Source organism: Ranitomeya variabilis, chromosome 1, assembly GCF_051348905.1.
Source record: "Ranitomeya variabilis isolate aRanVar5 chromosome 1, aRanVar5.hap1, whole genome shotgun sequence".
In the NCBI taxonomy this organism is placed as follows: domain Eukaryota; kingdom Metazoa; phylum Chordata; class Amphibia; order Anura; family Dendrobatidae; genus Ranitomeya; species Ranitomeya variabilis.
The window spans coordinates 775508884-775525521 of record NC_135232.1 but is presented as its reverse complement, the minus strand read 5'-3'; the positions used below and the strand labels follow the sequence as shown (position 1 = coordinate 775525521).

At 44.6% G+C, this 16638-nt stretch overlaps 1 protein-coding gene across 1 annotated transcript in view; it reads left to right on the top strand.

Moving 5' to 3' along the window:
* The window catches only part of LOC143784099 (disintegrin and metalloproteinase domain-containing protein 10-like), a 276865-nt gene that overhangs the window by 34847 nt on the left and 225380 nt on the right, over positions 1–16638 (top strand). The window contains exon 4 of the mRNA XM_077271955.1: positions 3171–3317. Within this exon, the coding sequence (XP_077128070.1) occupies positions 3171–3317 (147 nt within the window). The remainder of the gene's footprint in view (positions 1–3170; positions 3318–16638) is intronic.

Below are 16638 nucleotides of genomic sequence, written 5' to 3'. Positions count from 1 at the left end.
GCAAGACCTTTGTGCCATCTAATTTGCAACCGGAGGTTCTCTCTAGGGCACACTCATCCATGGTGGGTGGACATTTTGGGACCAAGAGGACATCTGAGCTTCTGGCGAGGACGTACTGGTGGCCGCATATGGCCCGTGACGTCGGAGACTATATTCGGGCGTGTGTCTGCTGCGCCAAGAATAAGTCTCCTTGACAATGGCCTGCTGGGCTACTTTACCCCCTGCCGGTGGTGGACAGGCCCTGGGAAGTGGTCAGGATGGACTTTGTGGTGGGCTTACCCAGGTCCCGTAGCTGCACCATTATTTGAGTAGCCACCGACCATTTTTCCAAAATGGTGCACTTGGTTCCTCTTCCATGACTACCTTCTGCATGGGCCTTGGCGGCATTGTTTATTAAGCACGTTTTCCGCCTACACGGTATGCCAGACAAAATTGTCAGTGACCGGGGTCCCCTGTTTGCATCTCGGTTCTGGAGAGAGCTTTGTCGTCTTCTCAGCATCGAGCTGAATCTCTCTTCAGTATACCATCCCGAGACGAATGGACTGGTAGAGAGGGCCAACCAGACACTGGTCACATACCTGCGACATTTTGTCCCAGCCAGGCAGGATGACTGGGTATCCTTGCTACCGTGGGTGGAGTTTGCGCTGAACAACGCCGTAGCCAACTCCACTGGGCAGACCCCATTCCTCCTTTATTACGGCCAGTATCCGCGGGTTCCTGTACCCATGCCCATGTCTCCGCCGATGCACATCGGTGCCCCGCTCCATCCTTTGCTTCTGGCGACTTAGTGTGGCTTTCCGCCTGTAACATCAGGCTGCGAGTAGAGTCCACTAAGTTTGCGCCTCGCTACCTAGGTCCCTTCAAGGTCCTGGAACAGGTTAATCCTGTGGTCTACCTTCTGGCCCTTCCTCCACGCCTAGGCATCACTGACACCTTTCATGTGTCCCTCCTAAAGCACATCCACATGTCCTGGTTTTCCGAGTCATCTGCCGGAACATCGGGCTCGTCCACAGACGAATACGAGGTGAACGCCATCATGGGGTGTAAGGTGGTACGTGGCAAAAAATTTTATTTGGTGGATTGGAAGGGTCATGGCCCAGAGGACAGGTCGTGGGAGCCTGTTGAGCACATTTGGGCTCCGCAGCTCATTGCTGCATTCGAGCGTGGTGAGGCCCAAGGAGGGGGTGTAATGTTAGGTGGCGAGTTCCCGCCGCTGCACATGGGGAATCTCAAACCATCTCCGTTGCGGTCTCTCATTCTTCTCCAGTTGCAGTGGAGCCTACTTAGCAGAGACATTGGTCCCAGCATCTGGCTCAAGCTGATACTGTGCAGCTGGTTACTGCTGTCCTTCCAGGCTCAGCCATTGTAACCAGCACTGATCAGCGGCGGGCAGGCGTCCCTGCGACTAAGTCCTGTTTTTCTTCTTCTGAGCATGCCCAAGGAACAACCTCTCATTGGAGGTCGGGGGTCACATGCTCAGGCCCTGTAGCAGCTCCTATTGGACCTCTAGGAAGGTCCTGGAGAGCTTCCGCTATAAAAGGTTTGCATGGCCACATGGCCATGCACTAGTATAAACTTATTAACGTGTGTGTGTATGTATGCCTGTTGATGGATGAAAGCTCCAAATCATTCCCATCCCTAGTGTTGTTAACTGTTCGCGAATGGTGGAAGCTACCTAGTGCCTGACAGTGCTATTCCGCACAGCTAGCACACGATACAGTGTCTGATAGCTGTGACCACCAGTGCGGCACCGTGCGCTAATAGAGCGCTTTCCTGGCCCAAGTCTGGGTGGTTAGTGGTATCCGCCAGAACGGCACTGCACGCACTCTTGTGCATTAAATTATTATTTCTGTTAATCTCTGACACCCCAGTAGCGGTGTAGAGCGCAAGAGGTCTAGAGGAACTCTTTCCCTGAGTCTTGGGACAGAGTTCTGTGACTCCTTGCTTGCTCTTTGTGCGGTACCGCGGCCCTGTGACCCAACAGGGTTCGCTTCCTTCATACCGGGTGAAGCTAGCCCGTGTGTGTAGTCACATTATACCGCCATATAGTCCATCATTACTCAGCTGCAGGTTCCATCTCTGCGCAGTGGACCCCGGGCTGCAAACACACCTTATACCATCCTTCTAATTATTTGGTGCGTTCCGCTAGCCCTAACACCCAGCGTATACTGAAGCATTATATGGGGCCCAGCATATACTGGAGCATTATATCAGGCCCAGCATATACTGGAGCATTAAATGGGGTCCATTATACATGGAGCAATATATAGGTGCAAATCATATGCTGTACGGAGCATTATATGGTGCCTATTATATATGGAGCATTATATGGGGCCCATTATGTATGGAGCCCATTATGTATAGAGCAATATATGGGTCCTTTAATATATGAAGCAATATATGGGGCCCATCATATAATGTATGGAGCATTTTATGGGGAATATTATGAATGAATTATATGGGGCCAATCATATACTGGAGCATAATATGGGGCCTATCATATACCGGAGCATTATATGGGGCTCAGCATATACTGGAGCATTATATGGGGACTTGCTTATACTGGAGCATTATATGGGGCCCATCTCGTACTGGAGCGATATATGAAGCCCAGCATACAGTATACTGGAGCATTAAATGGGGCCCATTATACATGGAACAATATATGGGCCAATCATATACTGTATGGAGCATTATATGGTGCCCATTATATATGGAGCATTATATGGGGCCCATTATGTATGGAGCATTATATGGGTTCTATTATATATGGAGCAATATATGGGGCCCATCATATATTGTATGAAGCATTATATGGTGCCCACTATATATGGAGCATTATATGGGGCCCAATATGTATGGAGCAATATATGGGTACTATTATATATGGAGCAATATATGGGGCCCATCATATATTGTATGGAGCATTATATGGTGGATATTATGAATGTAGCATTATATGGGGCCCATCATACACTGGAACATTATATGGGGCCCATTACATATGGTGGCTTGTCCCCCTGTCCTCAATAGAATAAATGTACACAATTGAATTGAGCATATATATTTATAGGAATGTTGGGTAAGGTTGCTCAAAGTAATAAATGTTAATTCCCAGTATCTTTATGTGAAATTTACAAAGTCATTGACATAATCATATTTTTTATTAGATGAAAATGATTCCTTTTGTCATGGATCTGTGATTGATGGTTATTTTCATGGTTCTATCCAAACAAGAAATGGTACATTTTACATAGAATACGAGAAGCATAACAATGGCACAGTGGATTCATACATGTATCATGAGAGAGATATTGGTAAGTAAAAAACTCAATGGGCCTGATTCATCATTTGTTATGTATTGAAGTCACTTTTCTTTTTTTATCTTGTGGTATTCGCGGACATATTTTTCACCAAAATGGCGCACACAGTTCATGAATTTAGTATAAAATTAAAAGAACCCTTTACTTTTGGTCTCAAACTGGCTTTTGAGACTTTTCAGCACAAAAAGTCGAACATCATTTGAAAAATCAAAAAATGAAAATTTCTCCAGAACCTTACATTGGCAGGGACTGGTGAGAGATGCATAAAAACAAAATGCAAAATTTGGTAAAAGTCTAAAACATCTGGATAAGCAAACTTGTTGAAATATAAAGACAATATACACAGCGTTCCAAATTATATGCAAAAATATGCAAATGCTATTTTTCTCTGATTTTCCTATAAGGTCAATTCAAATGAGTCAGCATAATATTCAAATCATCAATTGTTATAATATAAATCAAATTTTATTGAACAAACCTCCCATTGGTAATAGTATTTTCTTCAAAACTAATTTTTTTTTTTTAAATGTAATGTTACAAATTATTATGCACAACAATATTAACAGACAGTTTATAGGTTGTAAAGAACAAATAATGGTCATTTGTTGAATTTTTGGCATCACATTTGAAAACATCTTGACAAGTCAAGTTACATGTTAAGATTGGACCCCTTCTTTGGTTTCAAACTAAGTCTAAGAGCACATGCAGCGCTATATGTCTGAGTCCCCTGCAACCATTTCTGCTTGTGAGCACTGTTTAGGGGTAGCTGAATAGTAGATTTAGTTACAACTGCAAGCTCCTGGAGGATCCTTGAGGTTCGCGTGACTCTAGGCACCATCAGCTTCAAAAATCTGTTTGCTGCTGTGTGATGGTATTTTAGCAGCTGCTCTCTATATCCAATGAATTTGTCTGGCAGAAACCTTCCTCATTATGGCTTCATCTGCACAAACCCATTTGTGCTCTGTATCAGCCACAGATTTCTTGACAGTATGATGATCACGAGTAAGTTATTATAAAATATATCTCATGTTTTTATACCTTGTCCAAGGCATTACACTACTTGACTCTTTTTGCCAACAGAAAGGACCTTTTTCTTTCCCATAATGCTTTTTGGCAGCAAAAAGGTACTTTTTCTATCACATGCTTTAATGTTTGAAACCTGTTGCCTGCTTCGTAATGTGGAATGGCCTTCTTAAATAATTTTCCTTTAATTGGATTCACCTGGCAAACTAATTATCACAGGTGTTTGAGATTGATTTCAGTGATCGATAGAGCCCCGAGACACAATACCATCTTGGACTTCATTTGAAAAAACAGAAATTACAACTTTATGAGAGTTAATCCAATTTGCATAATAGTTTGGAGCATGGTGTAGAAAGCCAACTTAAAAAGTGAGATAAAACATATAGAGAGTAAGGGAGAAATACAGAAGTCTCTAAAAAAGAGCACTTTACACCAGAAATGTGGATATATATTATTCAGTATATCCAAATATGTAATTCTATCATTATGATGTCATCTAATCAAAAGAGTATTTGTTACAAGTTTGTCCTGAATCACCATTTATTTAACCAAAGTGACAAACCTTTTATTACGAAGCTTAAGGCAGCATAACTATCTACCACTTTGCTGTAGATCTGACAAGAATTAGATATCCTTCAACAATGAAATGTGTCTCTGCTTTTTCTGCACATAAACTCCACATAGCTTGTCATGTCCACCCATTTACTGAAGCTTAGCTTCAGGGTTCAAATGAATGGATTCAGGAAGCCAGAAGCAAACTGCATGTAAAAGGCAAATACAGCAACCTCTTTTGTGTTTTTTATTATAGAAAAAAATGAAAAAAAAAAAAAGTTTAAGGGCTGACATACACAGGAGTATGTGGCAGAAATTAATATTATAAGTGATCCCCAGCCCAGCGCTACTAAGGGCAGAAATTGTCAAACAAGTTTCAAAAATAACAGGTGGTACTCCCTCCTCCTGGAGAAAATAAGGTACAGAGTCAACACACAGGCAGCAGGGAGAAGCACTACCCTTCAGTTAATGAGTGAAGTGAATATTCATAAGCTGCATCCAAAGCACAGCTGGGCAAAGTACTGAAAGTCAACAAAGGCAGTTGGGAGGAACACTACCCTTCAGTTAATGAGTGAAGGGAATATTCATAAGCTGCATGCAAAGCACAGCTGGGCAAAGTACTGAAAGTCAACATATAGGCAGTGGGGAGGAGCACTACCCTTCAGTTAATGAGTGAAGTGAATATTATAGCTGCATGCAAAGCACAGCTGGGCAAAGTACTGAAAGTCAACATATAGGCAGTGGGGAGGAGCACTATCCTGCAGTTAATGAGAGAAGTGAATATTCATAAGCTGCATGTAAAGTACTGCTGGGCAAAGCACTGAAAGTCAACATACAGGCAGTGGGGAGGAGCACTATCCTGCAGTTAATTAGAGAAGTGAATATTTATAAGTCACATGATGGCAAGGTTAAGTACAGAATATCAACATACAGGCAGAGGACAACATTATTTTCCTTTCCATTCCTTGTATGTCCTACCATTACTTCCCTGCTCCCTGCCTGTTATCTCTCTTACAATTCTGTGAGACCAGACACAGACTTGTTGGGAGTGCTATCCCGAGATTAAAAAATTGACCAATATTTTTTTTCTAACCCTAATTAGTCATCACCGAGCGTGCTCCCCACAACTCGATACTCAATCGAGCATCGGTGTGCTTGGGTACGCTTGTTACTCAAACGAGTATCGCGGGTGCTCGAGCACCATGCACGAGTCCCTGCCCTTGCTGTAAGGGTACATTCCCATGATCAGCGATTGTTTAGGCTTTCACACAGCTGAATTACCACTTGAATCCCACACCTCACTTGCATTTTTCCCTGTGTTTTTATTTGCTTTTTTGCCGCTTTTTCACGCATACATTTTTGTCTCTCTTTGGTATGTTAGATTAGATGTACAAAGATGTAGATAGATAGATATGGGGTAGATAGATAGATATCCATAAGATATATAATTAGCGCCATGCATATGTAGTTTACTGCACTTGTATTAACTTAATAAATAAATAATTGAAAAAAATGTATATTTGATAACCAGCCAAGGTAAGGCAGACACCTGCAGGCTTATATTATCAGATTGGGAAGGTTCATGGTTATTGAGCCCTACCCAGCCAAAAATACCAGACCGTAACTGCCTCAGAAGTTGAGCATCACATTAGATGTGCCAATTCTGACACTTTCCCTGGCTCTTCCCGATTTCTCTGGTGCAGTGGCAATTGGGATAATGGTATTGGGGTTGATGACAGCTGTGAATTGCAAAGAATCACATTTTATATAAAAGTGCAATGGTGCAAAAAGTGCAAGTGTCAAAAAAAGTGCAAGTAAAATTTACGGTATACCGCCATATATTCTGCAATACTATCAAAAAGAGCCTGCCACCAGCTCAATAGAATCAGATTCTTAATGAAGAATCATACATACTACAAGGTATTCAAATATCATAAGCAACAAGTATACTGTAATTCTGATTGGGAAAACTAAGGTCTTCGCTGTTAAAATAAGAATCACATATGCCACCAACTCCTGGGGTTAGTAATGGAGAGGTGTCTATCAGACACCCCCATTACTAACCCGGCAATAAAAAAATAAAAAACACACAGAAAAAAAGCACTTTATTTGAATAAAGACTCCCCCACACTATTCCTCATTCACCAATTTATTAAAAAAAAAAATAAAATAAAAAAAAATTCCATTCAGGTCTGTAGTAATCCAACAAATCCGAAGTAGACAAGAGAAGACTATATGAAAAACAGGTGCCGGGGATTGACGTCAACACTCATCATTGTCGCTGGCTCCTTCTGCGACTCTGATGGCTGTAGTTAGTAACCGCCTGTGAATAGCACTCAATTTACTGCTATTCACAGACGCCGGAGACAGATTTGAAGAACGTGGACTACAACGGACCTGCATGTCAACATTTTGGGTAATAAATTGGTGAACGAAGGACAGTCTCTTGTGGTATTTCTGTCTTTTATGTTTTTCAGGTATCCTTTTTTTGGATTACTTCGGACCTGCATGGAATTTTTTTTCAATAAATTGGTGAATGAGGGATAGGGTGGCGCAGCCTTTATTCAAATAGAGAGCTTTTTGTGAGTGATTTTTTATTTTTTATTATTGGGTTAGTAATAGGGGTGTCTGATAGATACCTCTCCAGTACTAACCCCAGGGCTTGATGCCAACTGACATCAACCCCAGCTACCATTACCCTGATTGTCACCATATCAGGGCAGTGAGCAAAGAGCCGGGCAAAGCGCTAGAATTGGTGCATCTAATGTGATGCGCCCATTCTGGGGCAGCTGCAAGCTGGTATTTTTATTGTGGGAAGGGGCCAGTAACCAGGGACCTTCCCAGCCTGGTAATATCAGCCCTCAGCTTCTGCTTTACCTTTAATGGTTATCAAAAATGGGGGGTAGCCCCAAGTCATTTTTTTAATTAATTAATTTATTAACAAGTTCAGTAAACTACAGATGTAAGACACTAATTATGTATTTCACTGATATCTATTTAGCCATCTGTCTGTATCTTTGCACATCTAACACCTAATCCTATGTAATTTCTATTCTGCATTCTATTCTGGAATGTGGCACACGGATGTCACACATTAATGTCATCCATGTGCACATATGCGGGACGCATTGACGTCTGTGCTGCCAGAAAAAAACAAACTTGTCTATGTGTGGGTCACACGGACATGTGCACAGTCTCATAGATTGTAATGAGCATGTGTGTGTCTCTGGTACGTGTGATAACTGTCACCACACAGACCTCTTTAAAAACGCCCATAAATTGGAAACAAGTGTTTCTAGGAATGCTTTTTTCAGCTTGTATAAATGTGCTCTTAGAGGGCACAAAACACTTGTCATGCCCCAAGTGCCTGCATCCCACTCTGTGCCATTGTTTGCATGCTTATTATGCAAATTGTCTCTTCAGAGAGGAAGAGAGCTAGAACTCTAGTGCCACCTGTTGGAAGTAGCAATCCTACAAGTCAATGTTGACCCTTTAAGGAGCCTTGTCACATGACTTAGGATAATAGCCAAACCAGAATCTCGATTTGCAGACACTGTGTTACGGGGTACTGCCCCTCGTCAGTGCAAAGCGGAGATCTGGTTTGGCTGTGTGAGAGGCGTCAGACCGTTATCCAAGAAGTAGCGTTTCTCCTTGCGGAGATCGACAGGCTAAGCATGCTGAGATGAGGAGGCATAAAGCCGATATTTGCATGCTTAAAATGAGTTCCCTAACTCATCTGATATGTTGCGGATTTTAAAATCTGTACCATGTGGTAAACCAAGTGGTAAAAAAAACATGCACTGTGCACACTTTGGGTCAGGACTTGAGACCTGAATCCATGCTCAGACTGCGACACTGGAAAGCATTTTGTGTGCATTACATACATACATATAATATATATACATTCTTGAAGCACATGATGACTAAGTGTTAGACAGGGGAGTGTTTTTCAGAAATGAAGTACTGAGCACAAGCAAGAAGAGTGGACTACTGTGAAGCTGGAATGTAGTAGGGGCCTATTTGACCACCACAGTGGGGAAGGTGACTAGAGCGGCAGTGATGTGGCACTGAGCCAATGAAGGAGAGGCAGCTGCTGTCACATGGGTCTTCTTGTAATTCCTCCCACAATCTCTCCTATTCACTACGACATGAAGGTCACACAAATTAACCAGAGAACATAGAAAAAAGTGTTTATTATTCAAATTATTCACTTTAAACATTTTTTTATGGACATTTATACCTGTTTAGAACCTTTTAACAGCAGATTGTGTGTCATGGCACAACCTCTTTAAATAAATGTGTGAGAACTTTTATCCAGTTTATCGACACTTGGGATCAGGAGGAAAAAATAGCTTTTTTATGGCAGTTTGGTTCATTGATTATAGTTGTATCTCTTGATCGGCTCTCAGCTCTTAAAGTTGAAGGACATACAGTATATCTTTTTTTTTCAACCATGTTAGCCATGTATCTATGTAACTAATATAATATTTTCATATAAAATTGCCATTAACCCCTTAACGACCGCCGATACGCCTTTTAACGGCGGCCGCTAAGGGTACTTAAACCACAGCGCCGTTAATTAACGGCGCTGTGGAAAAAGTGAATAGCGCCCCCCAGAGTCGGATTTTCTCTGGGGTCTCGGTTGCCGAGGGTAGCCGAGACCCCAGAGAACATGATTCGTGGGTTTTTTACCGACCCCCGAGTTGCGATCGCCGGTAATTAACCGATTACCGGCGGTCACAACAACAAAAAAAAAAGCGATTTGCCATTTAATTTCTCTGTCCTCCGATGTGATCGCACATCGGAGGACAGAGAAATAGGGTCCCCGATGGCCCCCAATAGCCCCCCAATACTCACCTATCTCCCCCGGTGCTCCTCGTGGCTCCCGATGGGCGCCGCCATCTTTTTTCTGGGGAAAAAATGGCGGGCGCAAGCGCAGTGCGCCCGCCGCCCGTCACCCGGAAGATCTTTGGGGTCTCGGCTGCTGGGGGTAGCCGAGACCCCAAAGAAGATGATCGGGGTCGGTTTTCACCGACCCCTGTTTTGCGATCGCCGGTAATTAACTGTTTACCGGCGCCCGCAAAAAAAAAAAAAAAAAAAAAAAGCGATCTGTAATTCTCTGTCCTCTGATGTGACCACTAGGGTTGAGCGACTTTCATTTTTTTAAGATCGAGTAGGGTTTTGGGAAACCCGATTTTGTCCAGAGTCGAGTCGAGTGCAGTCGGCCGATTATCGCTAAAAGTCGGGGATCGACCGAAACACGAAACCCAATGCAAGTCAATGGGGAAGCATAGTCGGCAGTGAGTGGAGGCCAGGAAAACACCTACAGTGCCCATTTTAATGCCAAAAACATCCATTCTTGTTTCTGAAGCTTGCCAATCTTAATTAACTGTATAATAATAGTTGGGCATAGGGAATTGGGGGAAAGTTGTGGGGGGAGTAGGGCTGGCTCAAGTTTTTCGTGGGCCCAGGAAAGGCGGACTACGTCACGGCGGTGTTGCAGGGAAAGGTAAGTATTTAAAAGTTGCAAGTGCTGTGATCCTGAGCAAGCAGGGGGGGGCCCACTCGTTCGCATTGCCACTGGCACAGGGCCCCTCAAAGTACGGCGGTGTGTTTGCATGGCGGGGGCGCCTCCCACCAGCAGCGACACTTTTGCGTACTCTGAGGGGCCCTGTGCCAGTGACGTCGCCAACGAGTATGCCCCCCCACCTGATGAAGGAACCTGCACTTTCATCTGCACCTTCCTCTTTGTCCCTGTGTAAGGTGGTATAACATGCGGGAAGGGGAACCTTACTTTCAGCAGGGACAGATTCTGGCTGTGTAGAGTACAAGGGGAATGTAGTGGTCTAGGTCAATGTACCAGCAGACTCATTTAGCAGTGGCTGGGCAATGGGCAGGATGAGGAGGAAACAGATATAGGGCCAAAGAATAAAGTAGGCTACATGCAGTTCAAAATTGGTAACAGGACTAAACAGGCGGCATTGCTTTGTTCAGTGGAGTAGCAAACCCAAGAGCAGCAGACACTGTTTCAAGGGCCTAACCACACTAGTAGGCCAAATGCAGTTTAATATCTGATAGTATAGGGCGAAAGCCAGAATGTGGAAGCTCAGCTTTGTTCAGTTGAGGACAACACCAGGGAGGGGCAGACACCTTTAGTAGGCCGGAAAAGCCTATTGCATTTTTTAAAATGGTAATTTGGAGCAGAAGGTTGAAGCTCAGCTTTATTTAGTTGAGGGCAACACCAGGGAGGGGCAGAAGCCGTTAGTAGGCCCTAACCACCATTTTTTTTTTTAAAACCACTTAATGAGAGCCGGAAGGTTGAAGCTCAGCTTTATTTAGTTGAGGACAACACCAGGCAGGGGCACACAGACAGACACCTTTAGTAGGCCGGAAAAGCCTATTGCATTTTTCAAAATGGTAATTTGGAGCAGAAGGTTGAAGCTCAGCTTTATTTAGTTGAGGGCAACACCAGGCAGGGGCACACAGACAGACACCTTTAGTAGGCCGGAAAAGCCTATTGCATTTTTCAAAATGGTAATTTGGAGCAGAAGGTTGAAGCTCAGCTTTATTTAGTTGAGGGCAACACCAGGGAGGGGCAGAAGCCGTTAGTAGGCCCTAACCACCATTTTTTTTTTTAAAACCACTTAATGAGAGCCGGAAGGTTGAAGCTCAGCTTTATTTAGTTGAGGACAACACCAGGCAGGGGCACACAGACAGACACCTTTAGTAGGCCGGAAAAGCCTATTGCATTTTTCAAAATGGTAATTTGGAGCAGAAGGTTGAAGCTCAGCTTTATTTAGTTGAGGACAACACCAGGGAGGGGCAGAAGCCGTTAGTAGGCCCTAACCACCATTTTTTTTTTTTAAAACCACTTAATGAGAGCCGGAAGGTTGAAGCTCAGCTTTATTTAGTTGAGGACAACACCAGGGAGGGGCAGAAGCCGTTAGTAGGCCCTAACCACCATTTTTTTTTTTAAAACCACTTAATGAGAGCCGGAAGGTTGAAGCTCAGCTTTATTTAGTTGAGGACAACACCAGGGAGGGGCAGAAGCCGTTAGTAGGCCCTAACCACCATTTTTTTTTTTAAAACCACTTAATGAGAGCCAGAAGGTTGAAGCTCAGCTTTATTTAGTTGAGGACAACACCAGGGAGGGGCAGAAGCCGTTAGTAGGCCCTAACCACCATTTTTTTTTTTAAAACCACTTAATGAGAGCCGGAAGGTTGAAGCTCAGCTTTATTTAGTTGAGGACAACACCAGGGAGGGGCAGAAGCCGTTAGTAGGCCCTAACCACCATTTTTTTTTTAAAACCACTTAATGAGAGCCGGAAGGTTGAAGCTCAGCTTTATTTAGTTGAGGACAACACCAGGGAGGGGCAGAAGCCGTTAGTAGGCCCTAACCACCATTTTTTTTTTAAAACCACTTAATGAGAGCCGGAAGGTTGAAGCTCAGCTTTATTTAGTTGAGGACAACACCAGGGAGGGGCAGAAGCCGTTAGTAGGCCCTAACCACCATTTTTTTTTTTAAAACCACTTAATGAGAGCCGGAAGGTTGAAGCTCAGCTTTATTTAGTTGAGGACAACACCAGGGAGGGGCAGAAGCCGTTAGTAGGCCCTAACCACCATTTTTTTTTTTTAAAACCACTTAATGAGAGCCGGAAGGTTGAAGCTCAGCTTTATTTAGTTGAGGACAACACCAGGGAGGGGCAGAAGCCGTTAGTAGGCCCTAACCACCATTTTTTTTTTTAAAACCACTTAATGAGAGCCGGAAGGTTGAAGCTCAGCTTTATTTAGTTGAGGACAACACCAGGGAGGGGCAGAAGCCGTTAGTAGGCCCTAACCACCATTTTTTTTTTTTAAACCACTTAATGAGAGCCGGAAGGTTGAAGCTCAGCTTTATTTAGTTGAGGACAACACCAGGGAGGGGCAGAAGCCGTTAGTAGGCCCTAACCACCATTTTTTTTTTAAAACCACTTAATGAGAGCCGGAAGGTTGAAGCTCAGCTTTATTTAGTTGAGGACAACACCAGGCAGGGGCACACAGACAGACACCTTTAGTAGGCCGGAAAAGCCTATTGCATTTTTCAAAATGGTAATTTGGAGCAGAAGGTTGAAGCTCAGCTTTATTTAGTTGAGGACAACACCAGGGAGGGGCAGAAGCCGTTAGTAGGCCCTAACCACCATTTTTTTTTTTTAAAACCACTTAATGAGAGCCGGAAGGTTGAAGCTCAGCTTTATTTAGTTGAGGACAACACCAGGGAGGGGCAGAAGCCGTTAGTAGGCCCTAACCACCATTTTTTTTTTAAAACCACTTAATGAGAGCCGGAAGGTTGAAGCTCAGCTTTATTTAGTTGAGGACAACACCAGGGAGGGGCAGAAGCCGTTAGTAGGCCCTAACCACCATTTTTTTTTTTAAAACCACTTAATGAGAGCCGGAAGGTTGAAGCTCAGCTTTATTTAGTTGAGGACAACACCAGGGAGGGGCAGAAGCCGTTAGTAGGCCCTAACCACCATTTTTTTTTTTAAAACCACTTAATGAGAGCCGGAAGGTTGAAGCTCAGCTTTATTTAGTTGAGGACAACACCAGGGAGGGGCAGAAGCCGTTAGTAGGCCCTAACCACCATTTTTTTTTTTAAAACCACTTAATGAGAGCCGGAAGGTTGAAGCTCAGCTTTATTTAGTTGAGGACAACACCAGGCAGGGGCACACAGACAGACACCTTTAGTAGGCCGGAAAAGCCTATTGCATTTTTCAAAATGGTAATTTGGAGCAGAAGGTTGAAGCTCAGCTTTATTTAGTTGAGGGCAACACCAGGGAGGGGCAGAAGCCGTTAGTAGGCCCTAACCAAAGTTGAAGGCCAAATGCAGTTTAATTTCTGATACTATAGGCCGAAAGCCAGAAGGTGGAAGCTCCGATTTAGACAGTGGAGGACAATTTGAATTAGGGACTGCAGACAGACTTAGTAGGCTGTCCCCTGTGGACCATGCATCCACCACATTAACCCATTGCGCCGTAATGGACACGTAATCTTCCGTGGCCATGCCTACAGGTCCATGCGTCTGTTGTCAGGTGCACCTTTGTACTCACAGATTGCCAGAGTGCATGGACAATGCGGTCTTCTACATGCTGGTGGAGGGTTGGGATGGCTTTTCTCGCAAAAGAAGTGTCGACTGGTTAGCTTGTAGCGTGGTACAGCGTAGTCCATCATGGCCTTATTAATAGTAAATAAAATATATAACTAGGCTCTATGAACTTTTAAATAGGTTCCAGGGGTACACGGGCAGCATTGGTGTGGTCAGTGGAGGAGTATTGCAAGTAGGGGCCGCAGACAGGCTATCAAAGGCCTAAAATAACAAACAATAGGCTCATGGCAGTTTTACAGCGGTTACATGGATACACGGGCAGGCAACTTGGTGGTGGTGAGTGGAGGAGTATTTAAAGTAGGGACCGCAGACAGGCTATCAAAGGCCTAAAATAACAAACAATAGGCTCATGGCAGTTTTACAGCGGTTACATGGATACACGGGCAGGCAGCTTGGTGGTCAGTGGAGGAGTATTTAAAGTAGGGACCGCAGACAGGCTTCAAAGGCCTAACATAAGAAAATGGGCTGGCTGTAGGCACTTTATAATTGGTTCCAGGGGTACACGGGCAGCAGTGGTCTGGTCAGTGGAGGAGTATTGCAAGTAGGGGCTGCAGACAGGCTATCAAAGGCCTAAAATAACAAACAGTAGGCAGTCATGGCAGTTTTACATCGGTTACATGGATACACAGGCAGGCACTCCAGGCAGCATTGTGGTCAGTGGAGGAGTATTGCAAGTAGGGGCCGCAGACAGGCTATCAAAGGCCTAAAATAACAAACAATAGGCTCATGGCAGTTTTACAGCGGTTACATGGATACACGGGCAGGCAACTTGGTGGTGGTGAGTGGAGGAGTATTTAAAGTAGGGACCGCAGACAGGCTATCAAAGGCCTAAAATAACAAACAATAGGCTCATGGCAGTTTTACAGCGGTTACATGGATACACGGGCAGGCAGCTTGGTGGTCAGTGGAGGAGTATTTAAAGTAGGGACCGCAGACAGGCTTCAAAGGCCTAACATAAGAAAATGGGCTGGCTGTAGGCACTTTATAATTGGTTCCAGGGGTACACGGGCAGCAGTGGTCTGGTCAGTGGAGGACTAGTGGAAGGAGGGACCGCAGACAGGCTTCAAAGGCCTAAAATAACAAACAATAGGCTCATGGCAGTTTTACAGCGGTTACATGGATACACGGGCAGGCAGCTTGGTGGTCAGTGGAGGAGTATTTAAAGTAGGGACCGCAGACATGCTTCAAAGGCCTAACATAAGAAAATGGGCTGGCTGTAGGCACTTTATAATTGGTTCCAGGGGTACATGGGCAGCAGTGGTCTGGTCAGTGGAGGACTAGTGGAAGGAGGGACCGCAGACAGGCTTCAAAGGCCTAAAATAACAAACAATAGGCTCATGGCAGTTTTACAGCGGTTACATGGATACACGGGCAGGCAGCTTGGTGGTCAGTGGAGGAGTATTTAAAGTAGGGACCGCAGACAGGCTTCAAAGGCCTAACATAAGAAAATGGGCTGGCTGTAGGCACTTTATAATTGGTTCCAGGGGTACACGGGCAGCAGTGGTCTGGTCAGTGGAGGAGTATTGCAAGTAGGGGCTGCAGACAGGCTATCAAAGGCCTAAAATAACAAACAGTAGGCAGTCATGGCAGTTTTACATCGGTTACATGGATACACAGGCAGGCACTCCAGGCAGCATTGTGGTCAGTGGAGGAGTATTGCAAGTAGGGGCCGCAGACAGGCTATCAAAGGCCTAAAATAACAAACAATAGGCTCATGGCAGTTTTACAGCGGTTACATGGATACACGGGCAGGCAACTTGGTGGTGGTGAGTGGAGGAGTATTTAAAGTAGGGACCGCAGACAGGCTATCAAAGGCCTAAAATAACAAACAATAGGCTCATGGCAGTTTTACAGCGGTTACATGGATACACGGGCAGGCAGCTTGGTGGTCAGTGGAGGAGTATTTAAAGTAGGGACCGCAGACAGGCTTCAAAGGCCTAACATAAGAAAATGGGCTGGCTGTAGGCACTTTATAATTGGTTCCAGGGGTACACGGGCAGCAGTGGTCTGGTCAGTGGAGGACTAGTGGAAGGAGGGACCGCAGACAGGCTTCAAAGGCCTAAAATAACAAACAATAGGCTCATGGCAGTTTTACAGCGGTTACATGGATACACGGGCAGGCAGCTTGGTGGTCAGTGGAGGAGTATTTAAAGTAGGGACCGCAGACAGGCTTCAAAGGCCTAACATAAGAAAATGGGCTGGCTGTAGGCACTTTATAATTGGTTCCAGGGGTACACGGGCAGCAGTGGTCTGGTCAGTGGAGGACTAGTGGAAGGAGGGACCGCAGACAGGCTTCAAAGGCCTAAAATAACAAACAATAGGCTCATGGCAGTTTTACAGCGGTTACATGGATACACGGGCAGGCAGCTTGGTGGTCAGTGGAGGAGTATTTAAAGTAGGGACCGCAGACAGGCTTCAAAGGCCTAACATAAGAAAATGGGCTGGCTGTAGGCACTTTATAATTGGTTCCAGGGGTACACGGGCAGCAGTGGTCTGGTCAGTGGAGGAGTATTGCAAGTAGGGGCTGCAGACAGGCTATCAAAGGCCTAAAATAACAAACAGTAGGCAGTCATGGCAGTTTTACATCGGTTACATGGATACA